At 41.6% G+C, this 22,782-nt stretch overlaps 1 protein-coding gene across 1 annotated transcript in view; it reads left to right on the top strand.

Moving 5' to 3' along the window:
* The window catches only part of LOC109898723 (transcriptional enhancer factor TEF-3), a 38,509-nt gene extending 23,852 nt beyond the window's left edge, over positions 1–14,657 (top strand). The window contains exons 5-13 of the mRNA XM_031832849.1: positions 1,522–1,533; positions 2,339–2,455; positions 2,595–2,617; positions 4,822–4,883; positions 5,054–5,184; positions 5,442–5,615; positions 9,548–9,688; positions 12,917–13,069; positions 13,647–14,657. Of these exons, the coding sequence (XP_031688709.1) occupies positions 1,522–1,533; positions 2,339–2,455; positions 2,595–2,617; positions 4,822–4,883; positions 5,054–5,184; positions 5,442–5,615; positions 9,548–9,688; positions 12,917–13,069; positions 13,647–13,760 (927 nt within the window). The 3' untranslated portion in view covers positions 13,761–14,657. The remainder of the gene's footprint in view (positions 1–1,521; positions 1,534–2,338; positions 2,456–2,594; positions 2,618–4,821; positions 4,884–5,053; positions 5,185–5,441; positions 5,616–9,547; positions 9,689–12,916; positions 13,070–13,646) is intronic.
* Positions 14,658–22,782: the final 8,125 nt, after the last annotated feature.

Here is a 22,782-nt window from a genome sequence, read left to right as displayed (position 1 = left end):
AGGTAGGGGTATTCAACCTGGGGTCTGCCTCCCCCCTAAGAGTCCACTGAGGTACTGCAGGGGGTCCGCAAAAATATTTGTATAAAAATATATCCCTAGCAACAATAGAATAAAGGAATGTTGAATTACATACCTACAGTAGAAAAGAGAAGAATCTTCTTTCTCATTATGTCAACTTTATTTATCAATCCAAATATTGAGCAAATTATACTCATTGGCGCAGAGTCTAGGTCCAAAAGGCTTCTTAACAGCTTCTACCCCCAAGCCATTAGACTCCTGAAAAGCTAATCAAATGGCTACCTGGACTATTTGCATTGTCCCCCCACCCCCATTTTTATGCTGCTGCTACTCTGTTTATTATCTGTGCATAGTCACTTTACCTCTACCTACATGTACATATTACCTCAATTACCTCGACTAACCTTTACTTCCCCACATTGACTCTGTACCGGTACCCCCTGTATATAGCCTCGTTACTGTTCTTTTATTGTTGCTCCTTAATTGTTATTTTTAAAACTCTTTTTATTTGATTAATTTTTTTACTTCAATTTATTTTAGTAAATACTTTAACACTTTTTTTCTGAACTGCATTGTTGGTTAAGGGCTTGTAAGCAAGCATTTCACTGTAAGGTCTACACTTGTATTCGGCGCATGTGACAAATAAAATTTGATGTGATTCAATTACACTCAATGAAGTATCTGACATGGGCTTTGAAAAAGCACCCGCTACCAGTGCAGAAAGTGCCGCTGCTGCTAAGCTTTCTTGACTTGATTCATGTTTTGCCAACACACAGCTAACCTTCATTTAACCAGCTAAACAGCTGTTATTAGTGAAAATGTGTTTGGAGTTACCTTTCTAGCTACTAGGCTATGTTAGTTTACACTTCCTCTTCCAATTATATGGATGTGGGAGGTCAAAATAATAATAAAAAAAGATCAAATCCATTCATTTTAAGATGTTGATTACCTCTCCTTGCCATTCACCTGATAAAACAAAATGTGTTTTGCTAATTTTCCTGGGCAAGAAAAGGTTTAAAAAGCCTATTTTAAAGTGTGAAGTTGTTGTGTTGTTGGGGAGGCTGTGGTGCTGCTTGGCTGTAGCCATGGTGTTGTTCTAAAGCCACAGAGTGCAGATCATCAGGAAGGCTTCCTGTGACCTTCATGCCATGTTATTCTCTTCTCATTTTTAGGTTTGATTCCATGAAAAAAATTACTCAATACACCATGGCCTTGATAGCCATGAATTCGATATGGAATTTCTAATGGTTCCCATTCCTACATTTCAGTACAAACAATATGGAAAGACAAAACAATGACAAACAGAGAGTGGGTTGTATTTAATAGCACCACCTTAATTCATGTGGGTGTTATATGGAATGCTTAGTCCTATGATGCATATCTACAAATGACCACAGTAAATGTGGATACGCTCCAGCATCCCTGGCCTGAGGCTTGCTGTGCACGATATGAACAAAATGCGTTTGTCAGGAGAGAAATTAATTTTTGTATTGTTCCTTCCAGGCATTTCATTTGGTAAGTATCTCAATAAAAGTGTTCCTGTTTGGTGGGTGAAAGCTTTCCTAACACCGTCCGCCCCTAGCACTTTCTTAGTTTACGTTTCTTACCGCAGACATGCACGCAAACACACAACACAACACAGCTCTCCGTCACCTTGGACGGTGGCCACTGGGCCACAGCTGGCAGGGCCCAGCATTGGTCACAAGTCATCCTCCGACAGGCCTTTTTAAATACATCTTTCTTGTAACTGAGAACACTACCAAATGTACTCCCCATATTTCAGTTATGCCCTTGTGTCAGCTGGTTCTGGGAACAAGATTGTGCCGTGTGGCATAGCATTATGTGGCTGAGAGTGTTGGTAGTCCTCGATGAGTTGGAAACTGCTCAAGTCGGCATGATGGACACACACACAACAGAACAATAACGTTATATCATAGACAGGAATGACTGCTGTTTCTGGTAGCCACCATGTCACCTGTTTACTGTTAACATTTAGCCACAAACTAGCTTGATCATTACCATTAGCATAGAGCTAGCCCTCCGACATGCTCGACCCAGCTCCCACTGTGACCTCTAGCAGAGACATAGGCCACTTGTCAACACCCCCCGGCCTCTGCCAAAGCAATAAACCTTACTCTCAACCTCGGGGATCTTGACTGCAATATTACCCATCCTCCCAGTCCAGCCCCTATGATCAACCTGGCTTTCACCCCTCATTTCCCACCCAACAAACAACATAACGAGGCTAGTATTCCCACAGGGTGCTGACTATAATGGAGAGCGTGACCTGACCCCTGGGCCTTGCTGTGTGTGTCTGCAGGACCAGGCTGCCAAAGACAAGGCCCTCCAGAGTATGGCCACCATCTCCGCCACCGCCTTCCAGAACAAGATGGCTCTGCAGGGGCTGTCCAGGCCGCCGTACCCCACTGCTGGTGGCGTGAGTAGTGTGCGCAGACAGACAGACACACACACCCTGTCCTTGAGCAACACTGGGGGATACATATACAGTAGAAAGATAGGTGGTGTCATATAGAGTGTATGTAATAAAATATGTTTCCATGTTTTCTTTTTCCCAGTTTTGGCATGGTGGTCCTGAAGAGTAAGTTACAACCCTGTGTGTGTGTGTGTGTGTGTGTGTGTGTGTGTGTGTGTGTGTGTGTGTGTGTGTGTGTGTGTGTGTGTGTGTGTGTGTGTGTGTGTGTGTGTGTGTGTGTGTGTGTTTGTGTGTGTGTGTGTATATATATATATATATATGTATAGGGCTGTTGCGGTGACCATATTTCTGCAAGACCGGCAGTCATGAGTCATGACCGCAGTAAAATTCCACATGACCAGTAAGCCACGGTAATCTCCTCTTATGCACTCTGGACATGCGTTGGTACTATCCAACTCGCTAATGACTGTCAGGTCACTAATGGCCTGGTACCCAGCGCTCTATTGTCCCTTTAACCACTCCGACATCAATGCAAAATCACATCAAACACTTATCATCAAAACAGTCTGTGCTTTTGAAATTCACCTTACTGTGATCGATCAATTTGAAGAAAGAAGTTCAACAACAGGTTGAAATAGTGGAAAACATGATCGTTGTGGATGTTGTTTCAAAGCCAAACCCAACGAAATGGACAGCTTATTAGAGCTTATACATTGGCCAAAATATGAGCCCATGTCTGTAAAAAAAAAGGAATTACAACATATTACCCACTGCAGGATTTTTTTTTAAAACACAGATTTAAGATGTATTTGGTACATAATTGGTCTAGCCTATGCTCCAAAATGTAAACAATTCTAGTAATGGCCTTTGAGTGTGAACTGTATTATTATGCATACTGGATGTTACCTTCTGCTACACTCCAAACTTGCTGTATAGTCTGGGAGAGAACGTATAGGCCTTGGCGATGCTGTTGGTAAATTGATTGTGCAGTGTGACTTAGTTAGCCTAAAATTATAGTGTTATTAATTAAGTACGGGGTAACTAGAGGAACAGGGTTGGAGAACCCATGGCATACAGAGTTTTGCCAAATTGGGCAGAATATCAGCTGCAAGCCCTCAAAAGGTGGTTGACGCGTGGAGTAAAACATGCATTCTTATAAGATGTAACGAAGACACAATGAGTCAGGAAACCAGTGCATTTGGTGAGTTTAATATGACCGAACATAGTGTGAAACTACAACCACCTGTTGCATCTCGACATGAAACAATACTACCTGATGGGTGACAACAACGGAGTGCTAGATAAAGGGGGAGTGATCAGGGAAGTGATGAAGTCCAGGTGCGACTAATGATGAGGCGCAGGTGTGCGTAATGATGGGTTGCCAGGTCCGGTGATTAGTAGACCAGCGACCTCGAGCACCGAGGGGGGGTGTGACATAAGCCCAGGATTTTCTATATGCAATCCTTTGTGAAAGCAGAAAGAGAAGGATCCCAAATGCTACTTTTTTTGTGACATTTTCCAGTCATCAATCCAGTCATCAATATCCTAGAGTCGCTTCATGCAGCCCATAAATGTTTTGACTGCTAGACATTCTCAGGTTTGTGTCATCTCACTAAAGTTGCCAAATAACTCTAAATCTAGCGTATAGGACCTATTTCAAATGGTCGCTTTTCCGCTCAACATAACCACTTCATATGCGCACTTGCTCTGGAATGGGAGAAATATTACTTCTATTTCATTAAGCTATGTTCAAATATATTCTTCTTACTATAATGTAATGGCAAGGGACTTATAAGCATATCCTGTCAGCTAAATGAACTAGCCTACAGCCTATATCATGGTGCATAGTCAGATAACATACAGAAGGACAAATCATATTCTGTTCTTCTGAAATACATTTCCTTCATATCATGTTTCTTTAAACCTGCCTAAAATAAATAATGGATTTGTTGTGGTGGTTTATATTATTAGACTCTATTAAACTGTAGCTATTCCAAAGGCACATCAGAGGCTTGTATGTGTGGAGGCCTGGAGATGCTAAACATGTTTATATTAATTAACAATAAATTACAGCGAGACCTGCAGTAATTTTCATGACCATAACCAGCTGACAAAATGTAATGATCCCCTATGCCTGCGTGAGAGCCTCTCTGACTGTCAGTGAAAAGGCATAGGCCTACTGCCACTGAATAAATAGAAATCACAATCTGTCAAAACTGAATGTGACAGAGTAACATCTTAACACGTTTATTTAAATGGCACTTTCGTTAATGAACCCGAGCCCCCAGTGTGTTTAACAGTCTGCCGGTCTAGTCGTGTGTGCAAGGGGTCAGGGTGTAATGTGTCTACTGCCTGTCTTGTCTCTCCAGCATTAAGCCCTTTTCCCAGCAGAGTTACGCCATGCAGACGTCCGGCCCACCCCCCATAACAGGTGGGTTTTCTCAGCTTCCCTTCATGTCCCCATGTGTCGACAGACGTTGTCATGGTCTGCAAGTGACGAAGAGCTCCAAAAAAGCTCAGAGAAACTGACAGTATGCAACAACATTTTTCAAATCGATGGTATGTTCTGTTACTCTGCGCCACCCCCCTCCTCTTCTTCAGGCTATGAGAGCATGGCAGGCCTGTCCATGTCACCGGGTGCCCCCCCGTGGCAGGGGCGGAGTATCGCCAGCTCCAAACTCCGCATGCTGGAGTTCTCTGCCTTCCTGGAGCAGCCTCAGGACCCAGAGACCGTGAGTAGTAATTTAGTAGCCACTCGCCCTGCCTAATAAGCCTCCACATTCATATTCATCTCACTTAGTTGATAGGGACCCTTTCAGTGCTCATCAATGTAAAAGTTTGAGACATAAAGAAAAACAATCTCTTCCTTTTCATCCAACCCTTTCCCTAAAGCTGTAATGTGAACTTCCTCACACCATGACTGCATCTTGACCATGAACTGAATCAGTGCTCAAAGTACAACATCAACATCTCTTTCTCTGTTTTCCAGTTTAACAAGCACCTGTTTGTGCACATCGGTCAGTCCAACCCCACCTTCAGTGACCCTTACCTGGAGGCAGTGGACATCCGTCAGATCTACGATAAGTTCCCTGAGAAGAAGGGAGGGCTGAAGGAGCTGTTTGAGAAGGGGCAGCCAGACACTTTCTTTCTTGTCAAGTTCTGGGTGAGTCCAAGCAGAATCAAATCAGAGGTGTGTGTTAGTGGGCACATTGTAGTGTGTGTGGGTGAGTCTCTGCTTTCTGAATAGAATAATGGAAAGGGACTCGAAACAAAGAATTAGTCGCAGTACAAAAGGGGAACTGAAAGTATTTTGTAAGGTAAAGGTTTTTGTAGCACTCTCCTCAGTAGTTAATGACCTAAATGTGTTAGGTGTTGGGATAACTTTAGCACTGGAGCTAAAAGAATTTAGTAACGATTTCAGTTTGAAGCATATGAAGTCATTGATTAAGATCTGGCTGTTTTCTGCTCATGGGTACAGTGGGTAGAGGGCACATTGTAGCGTGTGTGACCGCAGCCTTTGGTGCGAGAGTGGCAGGGCTTCTCTTTCACTGGGGAAATCTGAGCCTGGGCACCTGTCCCCTCGCTATTAGGCTGGATCCACTTATTTATAGGTCCCTCAGAGCGAGAGAGTGTAAGGGAGAAAAGTGTGTGTGTGTGTGTGTGTGTAGTGTTACGAGGAGCTGGGATGCAGGGGTAGTGAGAAAAGGACATGAGAGAGCGAGAACAGAGTCCACTGTGTCCATCTCCTCTGATCACTTCTTTCCCATGTGGATAACTTACTTCAGAAACACAACTCATACAGGCTCTATTCTACAGAATAGAGATTTTCAGAGCTTGATTATCATGTTTCCAGTCACACCTTTACATTCCAACTCTATATTCCATTATGATCTCTCCCCCAGTTGGCTTGTACATGATGTGTTAGTCACCCTCACATGCTCTTTTGTGACGTTATTTATTGTAGAGAGATAAAAGACATTAGTGAGTGACAGAAACCCATTGTGTCCGATAAGCCATTCATCAATAGGACACCCGCTTACTTCATGTCAGAGCTCTGATGGACTCCAGAACCCATGACATACAGTACCTTCAGAAAGTATTCACACCCCTTTACTTCACTCCTCACTTTGTTGTGTTACAGCCTGAATTTAAAATGGATTACATTTAGATTGTCACTGGCCTACACACAATACCTCATGTCAAAGTGGATTTAAGTTTTTATAAATGATTGTAAATGAATTACAAATGAAAAGCCAAGATGTCTAGAGTCAAGTATTCAACCCATTTGTTATGGCAAGCCTAAATAAGTTCAGGAGTAAAAATGTGCTTAACAAGTCGCATAATAAGTTGTATAGACTCACTCTGTGTGCAATAATGGTGTTTAACATGATTTTTTTTTATGACTACCTCATGTCTGCACCCCACACATACAATTATCAGAAATGTTCCTCAGTCAGGCAGTGAATTTCAAACACAGATTCAACTACAAAGACGAGAGGTTTTCCAATGCCTCACAAAGAAGTGCACCTATTGGTAGATGGACATAAATTGAAAAAAGCAAACATTGAATATCCCTTTGAGCATGATAAAGTTCTTAGTTACACTATGGATGGTGTATCAATAGACCCAGTCACTACTAAGATCCAGGCATCCTTAACTTCGTTGCCAGAGAGGAAGGAAAACTACTTAGGGATTTCATTGTAAGGCCAATGGTGACTTTAAAACAGTTTTATGGTTTTGATAGGAGAAAGCTAAGGAGGGATCAACGTTGTAGTTTCTCCACAACAGTAACCTAATTGACAGAGCGAAAGGAAGGAAGCATGTACAGAATAAAAATATTCCAAAACATGCATCCTGTTTGCAACAAGGCACTAAAGTAGTACTGCAAAAAATGTGGCAAAGAAATAAACTTTTTGTCCTGAATACAAAGTGTTGTGTTTGGGGAAAATGCTACATAACACATCACTGAGTACCACTCTTCACATTTTTAAGCATGGTGGTGGCTGCATCATGTTATGGGTATGCTTGTCATTGGCAAGGACTAGTGAGTTATTCTTAGGATAAAAAGAAATGGAATAGCGCTAAGCACAGGCAAAATCCTTGTTCCGTCTGCTTTCCAACAGACACTAAGAGACATTCACCTTTCAGCAGGACAATAACCTTAAACACAAGGCCAAATATACACTGGAGTTGCTTATCAAGACAACATTGAATGTTCCTGAGTGATCTAGTTACAGTTTTGACTTAAATCGGCATGGAAATCAATGGCAAGACCTTGAAAATGTCTGTCTAGCAATGATCAATAACTAATTTGACAGCGCTTGAATAATTCTTTACCCAGAAAGACTCACAGCTGTAATCGCTGCCAAAGGTGATTCTAACATGTATTGACTCAGGGGTGTGAATACTTATGTAAATCTGAGATTTCTGTATTTCATGTTCAATACACTTGCAGAAATGTCTAAAAACATGATTTTACTTTGTCATTATGGGGTATTGTGTGTTGGTGGGTGACAGAGAAATCTATTTAATCCTGTTTAAATTCAGCCTGCAGCAGCAAAATGTGGAACGTCAAGGGTTATGAATACTTTCTGAAGGCACTGTATGCAGCTATCCCAGACTAACTGGAGAAACAAGCCCATATGACTGCTGCTAGTGCCAGATGCATCACCTCAACATATCTTATTATAGTGGGTCTGATTGTCCTGAGGGGGCTCTCCAACCCTCATGACACCCATGACAAAACACACACAGACAAACAACCAACCAACATCTGGACATTTCAACAGCTACGCTGAGTACAAAAAAGAAATAAAAAGCAACCTTATCTGAGGTGACTTATACCTCGTTTCCTTCTTCCGCCTTCATAAAGTGAGAGAGAACCCAGTTCCATCGAGGCAGCCAACCAGCCACCCGGGCATGACTTGGGGGCGTCCTGAGGCTCTGGCTAGTTGTCATGGCGACTGTGACAGGCTGCTGGCCCGTCTCCAAAGCTATGGCATTCTAGATTGAATTTCCAGCTCCCCGACCGGCCCTGCCTTCTCCCCACAGCGCCCGTGGCCCTGTCCTAACGGATTGTCTCGCGCCTTTGAAGTGCCCGGAGAATCCGATTTGAGCCGGCCCTTGTAAATTGTTACACAGGAGCCCGGCCTGGCTGATCTAATCAGCCAATTGAGGGCTGTTGATTATAATTGGATGAATTCCCTCGCAGGCCGTTAGGGAAGTGGGGAGCGCAGGTTCGGGGAGGGTCACTGGGCCCTGGGGATGAAGACAAATGAGAGAATCACAGGAGCGAGGGATGAAGACGAGGAGCGGGGCGATGAAGAGAGGCTGAGCGCTGTATTAATGGCCCATTAGGAGACAAGGGCCTGAGAGGGGAAAAGGTAAAGCCCTCTGTGTCTGTACTCCTCTACCATGACAGAGATGACGCCTCGTCTCTATGTAAAATATTATATAGCATCAGATTACCCTCACCCCCATCATTCCCTTAACCATTAGGAGGGATAAAAATATATCTGACCCAGTATCAGTGACTAGGAGCAGATTCTGCCTTCTTAGACAGACATGAGGTGGGATGCACCTGATGAAGAGAGTCCCTTCTGGCACTAATGCCACAGCTAGACACAGCATCTTGGGAATGCAGAGGCTGGATTGGCAGCCTAAATTAAGTCAACACAGGCCAGGCCAATAGATGCTGCTTGGCTTTGCAGAGCGTTAGTTGCAGGCTTTGTTGAGCCGTCACACATTTTGGGTTACATGTTTCAGGAAGCCAACAGAAGCACACACACACTTTTCCCTGTTCCTTGAAACAAAGTCTATTAAATTAGAAGGACCGGACATTTACTGAAAGAAAGATTGATGTGTAACGACTGAAGTAGATTTCTGTTGAGATTTTTGATTGAACTGTCCAGAACTAAAAATGTGTCTCGTCTTAGACTGGCAGGTTGTTCGAACAGTGCCTTATCCTCTTGCTAAGACTGACAGGTTGTGTGTGTGTGGCCTGTGTGGACCTCCTGTCTTTCCTGTACTGTCCTCTGTTCAATAAAAGAGAGGGGGGAGGTTGTTGTTGACTGTGTGGTTCATCTCTCTGTGTAGGCTGATCTGAGTGCCAACCTGCAGGAAGACAGAGGTTTCTTCTACGGTGTGTCCAGTCAGTACGAGAGCTCTGAGAACATGATCATCACCTCCTCCACCAAGGTCTGCTCCTTTGGAAAGCAAGTGGTGGAGAAAGTAGAGGTGAGAGACACCAGAAGGATTACTCTAGCTCCATCAGTACCTGTCCCAGACCTGCTGTTTTCAACTCTCTAGAGACAGCAGGAGCGGTAGAGATACTCTTAATGATTGGCTATGAAAAGCCAACTGACATTTACTCCTGAGGTGCTGACTTGCTGCACCCTCGACAACTACTGTGATTATTATTGGACCATGCTGGTCATTTATGAACATTTGAACATCTTTGCCATGTTCTGTTATAATCTCCACCCGGCACAGCCAGAAGAGGACTGGCCACCCCTCATAGCCTGGTTTCTTCCTAGGCCTTTCTAGGGAGTTTTTCCTAGCCGCCGTGCTTCTACACCTGCATTGCTTGCTGTTTGGGGTTTTAGGCTGGGTTTCTGTATAGCACTTTGAGATATCAGCTGATGTAAGAAGGGCTTTATAAATCCATTTGATTTGATCAGTAGAGACTAAAAAGTACTTGTAAAAAAACAGCAATGAAGAAATATATACCATAGATGTAGATACAGTAACATATATGGATTATGTAGAGCTTTGGGTCCAGGATTGGCATAAAAAATAGATATTTTAGACCTGTTATCTCTCCACACTTCACTGACTCTTGACTGCTGATAGAACACAGGTTATAGTTTGCTGGTAGACTTAGGTAAGTATTTGACCTGGTACTAAAATATAAGGGGATTTGAATGATTGACAGTTGAACTGATAGGCGGGGTCAACATTTGAGGTCAATGACTGATTATTATCCCTCTGCGAATGAATAATAACCCAACCAGTGGCTGTGATGGATTCAACTCACTATTCTCCTGCTCTGTGGTCCAGAACAGACATCACAAGACAACACTTACATTCCTCACCCTGACTCACTGAGCATGTCCCAAATGGCACCCTATTCCCTAGTTAGTTCACCACTTTTGATCAGCCCTATAGGTCCTGGTCAAAAGTAGTGCACACTATAGCGAATAGGATATCATTTGGGACAGAACACCTTTGTTCTGTGTTGCCTGTCCACCACAGCATCACTGTTATCCCTACAGAGATGTTGTACAACACTCAAACACATACAGTGCTTTGCAAAAGTATTCGGCCCCCTTGAACTTTGCGACCTTTTGCCACATTTCAGGCTTCAAACATAAAGATATAAAACTGTATTTTTTTGTGAAGAATCAACAACAAGTGGGACACAATCATGAAGTGGAACGACATTTATTGGATATTTAAACTTTTTTAACAAATCAAAAACTGAAAAATTGGGCATGCAAAATTATTCAGCCCCCTTAAGTTAATACTTTGTAGCGCCACCTTTTGCTGTGATTACAGCTGTAAGTCGCTTGGGGTATGTCTCTATCAGTTTTGCACATCGAGAGACTGACATTTTTTCCCATTCCTCCTTGCAAAACAGCTCGAGCTCAGTGAGGTTGGATGGAGAGCATTTGTGAACAGCAGTTTTCAGTTCTTTCCACAGATTCTCAATTGGATTCAGGTCTGGACTTTGACTTGGCCATTCTAACACCTGGATATGTTTATTTTTGAACCATTCCATTGTAGATTTTGCTTTATGTTTTGGATCATTGTCTTGTTAGAAGACAAATCTCTGTCCCAGTCTCAGGTCTTTTGCAGACTCCATCAGGTTTTCTTCCAGAATGGTCCTGTATTTGGCTCCATCCATCTTCCCATCAATTTTAACCATCTTCCCTGTCCCTGCTGAAGAAAAGCAGGCCCAAACCGTGATGCTGCCACCACCATGTTTGACAGTGGGGATGATATGTTCAGGGTGATGAGCTGTGTTGCTTTTACGCCAAACATAACGTTTTGCATTGTTGCCAAAGTTCAATTTTGGTTTCATCTGACCAGAGCACCTTCTTCCACATGTTTGGTGTGTCTCCCAGGTGGCTTGTGGTAAACTTTAAACGACAGTTTTTATGGATATCTTTAAGAAATGGCTTTCTTCTTGCCACTCTTCCATAAAGGCCAGATTTGTGCAATATACGACTGATTGTTGTGCTATGGACAGAGTCTCCCACCTCAGCTGTAGATCTCTGCAGTTCATCCAGAGTGATCATGGGCCTCTTGGCTGCATCTCTGATCAGTCTTCTCCTTGTATGAGCTGAAAGTTTAGAGGGACGGCCAGGTCTTGGTAGATTTGCAGTGGTCTGATACTCCTTCCATTTCAATATTATCGCTTGCACGGTGCTCCTTGGGATGTTTAAAGCTTGGGAAATCATTTTGTATACAAATCCGGCTTTAAACTTCTTCACAACAGTATCTCGGACCTGCCTGGTGTGTTCCTTGTTCTTCATGATGCTCTCTGCGCTTTTAACGGACCTCTGAGACTATCACAGTGCAGGTGCATTTATACAGAGACTTGATTACACACAGGTGGATTGTGTTTATCGTCATTAGTCATTTAGGTCAACATTGGATCATTCAGAGATCCTCACTGAACTTCTGGAGAGAGTTTGCTGCACTGAAGGTAAAGGGGCTGAATAATTTTGCACGCCCAATTTTTCAGTTTTTGATTTGTTTAAAAAGTTTGAAATATCCAATAAATGTCGTTCCACTTCATGATTGTGTCCCACTTGTTGTTGATTCTTCACAAAAAAATACAGTTTTATATCTTTATGTTTGAAGCCTGAAATGTGGCAAAAGGTCGCAATGTTCAAGGGGGCCGAATACTTTCGCAAGGCACTGTACACATATTCACATGGATATTGAGGGGAAGCCAGGCCAGTCATCTACTATAATGTAATAACATTCAACAGTCATTATGGTAGCTATTATCTATAGACTATATTTAAGCAAAAAGGTACCTGGGGTGTTTGTGGTATATGGCCAATACCACGGCTAAGGGTAGTTCTTAAGCGCGACGCAACGCAGAGTGCCTGGATACAGCCCTTAGCTGTGGTATATTGGCCATATACCACAAACACCAGTGGTGCCTTATTGCTATTATAAACTGGTTACCAACGTCATTAGATCATTCAAAATAAACTTTTTGTCATACCCGTAGTATACGGCCTGATATACCACGACTGTCAGCCAATCAGCATTCAGGGCTTGAACCACCCAGTTTATAATTAGTGTTATCTATCAGGTACATATGACATGCCTTTAATTGCATCTATGAGGGCTATAATATAGTTTTAATGTGATATCTCTAGGACCATGTCCTGGTATATTGAACATACAGTATATCATATATTGGATACATTGTGTGTGTGTCCCCAGACAGAGTATGCACGGTTTGAGAATGGGCGGTATGTGTTCAGGATCCACCGGTCCCCACTGTGTGAATACATGATCAACTTCATCCACAAGCTCAAACACCTGCCAGAGAAGTACATGATGAACAGTGTACTGGAGAACTTCACCATCCTACAGGTAAAGGCGCACGCACACAATTACCATCTATCATTAAAATATTGGAGCAGACAACTGTTCACTTGTCAACCACCTGCTTGAAGAGTTTTCAATACAGAAGCAGAAGAGATTGAGAGCAAGGAGAGTACCACCATAGTAACAATGTGGTCATCAATATAAGGGTTCAAGTCACTGTCCATTCCATTGGCAACTGCAGTCCAGACACAATGACCATATTGAAACCACACAGCAAATCACATCGCAACATGTTATTAGGTTCTCAATGGGCTGATTTAGCCCATATTAAACATGAGCTGCACACACGCGTATCAATGCTATGGATTATGCAACAAGTGCTTATTTTAGGGATAGAACAATGATATGTTGAAAGTATTGTTCTCAAAAGGAGCTCATACATTTTGACAGTTCGCTTTTGTGTAATTGCTTGTACCACTCTGTCAGTGAGAGATGAAACCGACCTGTATGCAAAATAAACTCATTTGTATTGCTTAAAAATGTATCTTTTTGAGAAATGTGTGTAGTAGTTTTATAGTTAGTGGTGTAAAAGAACTGTGCATGTGGATCTGTCTCTCTGCAGGTTGTGATCAACAGGGACACACTGGAGACCCTGCTGTGTATAGCCTATGTCTTTGAGGTGTCTACTAGTGAGCATGGAGCCCAGCACCATATTTACCGGCTGGTCAAAGACTGAGACAGCCCTGTGGACAGAGAACCACTATAGACCAACAACACCCCAACCATGGACAATCTCCGCTGTAAGCTGCAAGCACAATGCGATTGTCTGTCAGGACCCAAAGAAGCACTGGGCGGGTTGCTTGCCCACTGAAACTAATGTGGAGGAGTTGGCTTGGGAGCTGGAGTGAACTATACCACTGTGTTATGTGAAAGAGAGGAGCAGAGAGTGGGAACCTTCATTGTGGTATATCTGTATGTACAAGGGGAGCCAAATGTCAAGACAATGCATGAGAAATTGTTGTTTTTCATCTCATATTACTAGTGCTTGCTTGTGTTGATTTAGTTTCATTTTAGACAGCTGCATGAGCGGTATTTGTTTTGTCTATGGCCGCCACCTAGTGACTTCTAATGTATATTACACACAGGGCAAGAGGACGAAAGGAGAACTGGAAAGCAAGACTGCACATTTATAGTATTGTTTTGGTGCCAATGTTTGTATTATTTGAGTAAAAATATGTACAGTACCACAGCTATCTCCCCTGAAGAATAATCTCTATTGATGAAAATGAGTGAAGATTATGATATAAATAAATATTGTATCTGCCTGGTTTGATGATCAAATTAAATGTTGGACTATTGTTGAATGAAATTGAGCACAACTCACATACAGTAGATAACTCTGCTTGAATCTGGGTTGAATCTGCTATCTGTAATTGAAGTTGACTAGCTACAGTATGAAGAAACTGTAATCTATTTTTGGCACTGAACTGAAGTTTAAGATGGAAATACCCTTCACATATCATACTTAACAGATCAGGTTGCTTGATTTTTGTTCTTAATGTGATCTATTGAGACTAATATATGAACATGTCATACTATTGTTGTACCTGTAATAAAACGATGATACAAATGAGTTCTCAGGTAAGTTTCAAACATAACAATACAAAATGCATCCATGTTGTTAAACTCCTGAGTGGAGCAGCGGTCTAAGGCACTGTATCTCAATGCAGAGTGGTGATACAGCAAAATGTGTTTTCTACTACTTTCGCGGTTATTTGACCATATTAGCTCAGGCCGTGTTCGAGACGAGTAAAACCATAATGTATCATCGGTAAATTGTGACTGACTGATCTACAAATGATGAGTAGTTATTTATGGTGCAAGGTTATTTGTAGATCAGTCTGTCAGTAGCAATGTCGAACAAGCCCATTGTGATCGACACTAGCGCGATACCAGAGACAGATGACGTGAGACACCTCAGGTTGTCACTAGTTACCACAGTCACAAAGTCAGAAGGCCCGCCTACTCGACCAATCGGATGAGGGAGTGTGATGACACAAATGTGCAAAAGGAGCACTGAACATGAAATCCGATAAAACACTTCAAAACAAGACATGGTATCAAGGACAAGATTAAACGAGTCACTTACGATTACCCACATGGCAGTTTCTTGTCATTGTTGGTAGCTATCTGGCCATCCAGAATCACAACTCGGTCTTCTGCCCCATTGAAGCGTGCATATTGTTTTCGTGAAGTTGTCAGTGTACCTATCTAAATAGTGCCTTCAGAAAGTATTCATACCACATTACTTATTCCACATGTGTTACAGCTTGTATCCCAAATGGATTCAATCGTTTTATTCTCACCCATCTACACACAATACCTCATAATGAAAAATGAAAGCATGTTTTTAGAAATGTTTGCAAATTTAATACAAATGTAATTGAGAAATGTCTAATTTACTTAAGTAATCACACCCCTGAGTCAATACTTTCTAGAAGCACCTTTGGCAGCAATTACAGCTGTGTTTTTCTAGGTAAGTCTCTAAGAGCTGTGCACACCTGGATTGTGCATCGTTTGCCCATTATTCTTCAAGCTGTCAAATTCATTGTTGGTCATTGCTAGACAACTATTTTAATGTCTTCCAATAGATTTTTAAGTAGATTTAGGTCAAAACTGTATCTCTCCCACTAAGAAACATCTTCTTGGTAAGCAACTCCAGTGTAGATTTGGCCTTGTGTTTTAGGTTATTGACCTGCTGAAAGGTGAATTCCTCTCCCAGTGTCTGGTGGAAAGCAGACTGAACCAGGTTTTCCTCTAGGATTTGGCCTGTGCATAGTACCATTCCATTAATACCCCCCCCCCCCCCTTAATGATTACAAGCATACCCATAACATGATGCAGCCACCACTATGCTTGAAAATATGGAGAGTGGTACTCAGTAATGTAACTACAATGTTGTAGTTGTGCAAAGTGGGTGGGGTTATATCCTTCCTGTTTGGCCCTGTCCGGGGGTGTCCTCGGATGGGGCCACAGTGTCTCCTGACCCCTCCTGTCTCAGCCTCCAGTATTTATGCTGCAGTCGTTTATGTGTCGGGGGGCTAGGGTCAGTTTGATATATCTGAAGTTCTTCTCCTGTCCTATTCGGTGTCCTGTGTGTATTTAAGTGTGCTCTCTCTAATTCTCTCTTTCTTTCTCTCTCTCGGAGGACCTGAGCCCTAGGACCATACCTCAGGACTACCTGACATGATGACTCCTTGCTGTCCCCAGTCCACCTGGCTGTACTGCTGCTCCAGTTTCAACCTTTCTGCCTTATTATTATTGGACCATGCTGGTCATTTATGAACATTTGAACATCTTGGCCATGTTCTGTTATAATCTCCACCCGGAACAGCCAGAAGAGGACTGGCCACCCCACATAGCCTGGTTCCTCTCTAGATTTCTTCCTAGGTTTTGGCCTTTCTAGGGAGTTTTTCCTAGCCACCGTGCTTCTACACCTGCATTGCTTGCTGTTTGGGGTTTTAGGCTGGGTTTCTGTACAGCACTTTGAGATATCAGCTGATATACGAAGGGCTATATAAATACATTTGATTTTGATTTGATTTGTTGATCCATCCTCAGTTTTCTTCTATCACAGCCATTAAAGTCTGGAAGGTCACCATTGGCCTCATTGTAGTATATCCCTTAGCGGTTTCCTTTCTCTCTGGGCAACTGAGTTAGGAAGGAAGCCTATGTCTTTGTAGTGGCTGGTTGGATTGATGTGGTTGTATTGAAAGTGTAATGAATAACTTCACTATGCTCAAAGAGATATTCAATGTCTGCTTTTTGATTTATTTTGACCCATTTACCAATAGCTGCACTTTGCAAGACAATGGAATGTGTTTGAAATTCATTGCTCGACTGAGGGACCTTACAGATAATTGTATGTGTCTGGTACAGAGATGAGGTAGTCATTCAAAGAATCATGTTAAACACTATTATAGCACTCAAAGTGAGTCCGTGCAACTCATTATGTGACTTGTTAAGCACATTGTTTACTCCTGAATTTATTTAGGCTTGCCATAACAAAGAGGTTGAATATTTATTGATTCAAGATATTTCAACTTTAAATTAATTTGCAAAACATTTATTAAACATAATTCCACTTTGACATTATGGGGTATTATGTGTAGGCCAGTGACCAAATATCTAAATGTAATAAATGTTTAATTCAGGCTGTAACACAACATCATGTGTAAAAAGTAAAGGGGTGTGAATTCTTTCTGAAGGCGATGTATCTTTCGAGTTCGTTAGAGGACCAAGTAACTAAATACATTCGGGAACAAGAATGGTCAACGTCACTAAAGTTCTTAACATTGAAAAAGGACAAAAGTTTGGCGCAAAAGGATGAGTTGTCTTTTCGAGATTACTAATAGCTAACTTTTGCTACTCTCATCTAAAATGAGCTAGCTAAGGGATTCTATTCCAAGCACAAAGGTATTCTATTTGATAGAGCAAAGTTGTTTGTTTCCCTACAACCCTCTCATTCTAGTAGTAATATGTCACACTCTTGATATTCAACAGATGCATAACCTTAGACAGCGAAAAAAACAGTTGGGTGAGTAAAGGTTTTCAATTCAATGGTGTTCCCAAGTTGTGTGCACAAAGATGAATGAATGCCACCATGGGAAAGACAAACAAAAGCCAAAGAGAAAAATGCTGCTGGAATGAACTAGAAGGCAGTATGTTCAAAGACAGATCATTTCAGTTCATTAATGTTGAAGTACTAAATAACAATGGAATGTTTCTCAATGAAGTTGAAGAAGATGGAACTTGAAATGGGTGCACTTATTTCAAGAGTATGTAGGCTAAGTGGGGTTAGGGTGGTGTTTCCTGCTTAAATTGTAAAGAGCTTAGGGTTTCTATCACAGTGGCATGTAAGTTCAATCAATAATTATTACATGTTTTGCTGTACAAAGACGGAAAATGGTCAAAAAAATAACAAAAGGTGGACCTCAAGGCTATAATAAACACTGCCCACGTTATCAGTGTTCCTGGTTTTAAGGTCAAGTATATCAACCTACTGTTGGTCAAAGTCTAAGGCTGCGTTTACTCAGGCAGCCCAATTCCAATTAAAACATGTTTTCTCATCTCAATATGTTAAATAAGTTAAATAAATAAATGCCCATAGTAAGTTCCTAAGTGCCAAATAAAGTAGTTATTTTAAATCAGTTTCTTAAGTCAGCCAAACCATTTATATTAAACCTGCAAAAAATCTTACATTTTTCAAAAATAAACATTTTGGAGAACATTTCTGTGAAACTATGTTTTACTTGTGAATTTTGAAAATACAAATCTAAAATCAAGCTGTGTCAATTTGTTTGTGTACAATGCAGCTATTAGAGTAGGCCTAAACCAATTTTGGGTTAAGACAAGAAATGATGAGTAGGTGCAAACATCATGATAAGCTTGCAAGCTGAGTTTGAATAAGAGATCAGATTACCACTTCACATTTAGAACGAATAGTTTTTTTTATTATGGCTAATAAATAACCAAATGATTGTTGGATCACTAGATCAAATAAATGGTTTTATAAATTGTTGTGCTGATCAATAGGATCTGATCTTTCAAATGAATATGTAGCTTAAAGTGGTGTGCATTTGTATTTATTTTTGCAATAAAAATGGTGATGCTTCAATAATACACATTTACAATAGGCCAATATCTAAAAATACATACAGCCCTAATGATTTGTCTATGAAATCATACAGATGTCACATCATCTGAGGAGTATGTGTTGTGCCTGCTATGGTTGAGACACATCATAATCTTGAATACACAGTGGGTGTCATGTTTGGCTGATAAATTTGACTAAAATTGAAATGTAAACTTACAAATGGTACGACAAAGATGGTTGGCCACCAATCAGAGAATATTGTCTTAAATGGGAATACACATTGTTTCAAATTATATTGGCAATCTTCCATAGCTGTCACACCCTGATCTGTTTCACCTGTCTTTGTGATTGTCTCCACCCCTCCAAGTGTCGCCCATCTTCCCCATTATCCTCTATGTATTTATACCTGTGTTCTCTGTTTGTCTATTGCCAGTTCATCTGGTTTGTTCAAGTCAACTAGTAGTTTGTGGCGCAGCGCCGTTCTTTTTCCAGTCTCTCTTTTCTCTCCCTCCTGGTTTTGACCTGTCCTGACTCTGAGCCCGCCTGCCTGACCACTCTGCCTGCCCCTGAGCCTGCCTCTGAGCCTGCCTGACGACCTGTACCTTCGCCCCTCTCTGGATTACCGACCTCTGCCGTACCCTGGTTTACTGACCCCTGCCTGCCTTGACCTGTCTATTGCCTGCCCCTGTTGGAATATTAAGCTATTGTTTATTTGACGTGGTCTGCATCTGGGGTTTACCTTCATACCTGATAATAGAATAGACATTCCCATTCAAGATTTGTGGTGTGAATTGAAACTTAACATTTCAATTAATTTACATTTTCAATGATTGTAGTTGTCTAAAGGGATAGGTTGATTCTATTAATTATATTTCTCACTGAAATGACACCCACCATGTATTCAAGAGTATGCTGTGTCTCAACCAATGATTTGCAGTATCAGTCAACATTTGGACTCATCTACTAATTTCAGGGTTTTTCTTAATTTGTACTATTTTCTACGTTGTAGAATAATAGTGAATACATCAAAAATAGGAAATAACACATTCATATAGTAACCAAAAAAGTGTTACACATATTTGAGATTCTTCAAAGTAGCCACCCTTTGCCTTGACAGCTTTGCACATTCTTGGCATTCTCTCAACCAGCTTCATGAGGTAGTCACCTGGAAACAAGCTCACATTGCAGATTTTTTGCAGGTTTTGTTGTCATATTTGTAGTAAATGGTTCTCCTTAAACAATGAACTTACAGTGCACATGAGGAGCCACACAGCGGAGAAATCATATCACTGCCCCGATTGTGGGAAAACATTCAATCAGAGTGGGACTCTGAAATATCCCAGAAGGATCCACACAGGGGAGAAATCATAACATTGCAGTCATTGTGGCAAAAGCTACAGGCACTATTTGAAAATGCACATTTGGATTCACACAGAAGAGAAATCTGGCTATGTTACTGCCCTGATTATGGCCAGGCTTCAATCCGATTGGACATCAAGAGATACACATGAGGGCTCACACGGGAGAAACAGTGAGAGTTCTATTAACCTGAGCCGTGGTGCACCGGTCTGTGGCCTGTGACATGACCGGGCAAAAGTGGTGAGGGAGGAGTGCCCTACTCTAATAGATCAGTAAACTGCAACATTCAGTCATTTTGTCAACAAGGCAGCATGGCACATCATCCAGAAACATACATCTCTTTTCCATAAAATATACAATGTATACAAAACATTAAGAACACCTGCTCTTTCCATGGACATAGACTGACCAGGTGAAAGTTATGATCCCTTATTGATGTCATTTGTTCAATTCATGTCAATCCCTGTAGATGACAGGAAGGATTTTTAAGCCTTGAGACAATTGAGACATGGATTGTGTATGTGTGCCATTCTGAAGTTGAATGAGCAATACAAAAAATGTAAGTGGCTTTGAATGGGTACATCGGTCTTTGTCAAGAACTGCAACGCTGATGGGTTTTTCACGCTCAACAGTTTCCCTTGTGTATCAAGCATGGTCCACCCCCCAAATGACACTTTTGACATCTTGTAGAGTCCAAGCCCTGACAAATTGAGGCTGTTCTGAAGGCAAAAGGAAGGGGTACAACTCATTATTAGGAAGGTGTTCTTAATGTTTTGTACACTCAGTGTATGTTCACATTTTCTAACTAGTTTTCATTGTAAAGGCAGATAAAGCAGTCACTTTCATTTGGACAAGTACATTAGAGTGTCTAATTTGAGAAACAGATGCCTCACAAGTCCTCAACTGACAGCTTCATTTAATAGTACCTGCAAAACACCAGTCTCAACGTCAACAGTGAAGAGGAGACTCCGGAATGCTGGCCTTCTAGGCAGTTGCAAAGAAAAAGCCATATCTCAGACTGACCTATAAAAATAAAATATTAAGATGGGCAAAAGAACACAGGCACTGGACAGAGGAACTATGCCTAGAAGGCCAGCATCCTGGAGTCGCCTCTTCACTGTTGACGTTGAGACAGGAAGCTCCTGCACGCCATCTCTAGCCGACACTGTCAGCTACAGTTCACTAGCGCCTTCAGAGACCTTTGTGCCGAACCCATGAACTTTGCGTCTCCTTTCTCTGTTTTAGTTAGCAGAAGACTACACTTTAGCTAGCTAGTTATCAGAGCAATAAATCAAACAATCATTTTGTTTTACATAGCCTAGATAATTGTTTGTACAGTATGTCGACTTTGATGTCTATTTCAGACCTGATGTCAATTTTCAAGGATGAGCATTAAAAGGGATAATACAGTTGAAGTGAAGGAAGGAAGTTCACATACACCTTAGCCAACTACATTTAAACTCAGTTTTTCACAATTACTGACATTTAATCAGAATAAAAATCCCTGTCTTAGATCATTTAGGATCACCACTTATTTAAAGAATGTAAAATGTCAGAATAATAGTAGAGAGAATGATTTATTTCAGCTTTTATTTCTTTCATCATATTCCTAGTGGGTCAGAAGTTTACATACACTCAATTAGTATTTGGTAGCATTGCCTTTAAATTGTTTAACGTTTCAGGTAGCCTTCCACAAGCTTCCCACAATAATTTGGGTGAATTTTGGCCCATTCCACCTGACAGAGCTGGTGCAACTGAGTCAGGTTTGTAGGCCTCCTTGCTCGCACACGCTTTTTCAGTTCTGCCCACAAATGTTCTATTGGATTGCGGTCAGGTCTTTGTGATGGCCACTCCAATACCTTGACTTTGCTGTCTTTAAGCCATTTTGCCACAACTTTGGAAGTATGCTTGGGGTCATTGTTCATTTGGAAGACCCATTTGTGACCAAGCTTTAACTTCCTGACTGATGTCTTGAGATGTTGCTTCAATATATCCACATTATTTTCCTCCCTCGTGATGCCATCTATTTTGTGAAGTGCACCAGTCCCTCCTGCAGCAAAGCACCCCCACAACACGATGCTGCCACCTCCGTGCTTCACGGTTGGGATGGTGTTCTTCGGCTTGCAAGCGTCCCCCTTTTTCCTCCAAACATAACGATGGTTATTATGGCCAAACAGTTCTATTTTTTGTTTCATCAGACTCGAGGACATTTCTCCAAAAAGTACAATCTTTGGGGTCCCCGTGTGCAGTTGTAAACCGTAGTCTGGCTTTTTTATGGCAGTTTTGGAGCAGTGGCTTCTTCCTTGCTGAGTGGCCTTTCAGGTTATGTCGACATAGGACTCGTTTTACTGTGGATATAGGTACTTTTGTACCTATTTCCTCCAGCATCTTCACAAGGTCCTTTGCTGTTGTTCTGGGATTGATTTTCACTTTTCGCACCAAAGTACATTCATCTCTAGGAGACAGAACGACTCCTTCCTGAGAGGTATGATGGCTGCGTGGTCCCATGGTGTTTATACTTATGTTCTATTGTTATTACAGATGAGTGTGGTATCGTCAGGCATTTGGAAATTCCTCCCAAGGATGAACCAGACTTTTGGAGTTCTACAATTTTTTCTGATTTTCCCATGGTGTCAAGCAAAGAGGCACTGAGTTTGAAGGTAGGCCTTGAAATACATCCTCAGGTACACCTCCAATTGACAAAAATTATGTCAATTAGCCTATCAGAAGCTTCTAAAGCCAT

Source organism: Oncorhynchus kisutch, linkage group LG10 (assembly GCF_002021735.2).
Source record: "Oncorhynchus kisutch isolate 150728-3 linkage group LG10, Okis_V2, whole genome shotgun sequence".
NCBI lineage: Eukaryota > Metazoa > Chordata > Actinopteri > Salmoniformes > Salmonidae > Oncorhynchus > Oncorhynchus kisutch.
The sequence above is the reverse complement of the archived record's forward strand: the minus strand, read 5'-3'. Positions and strand labels throughout refer to the sequence as shown.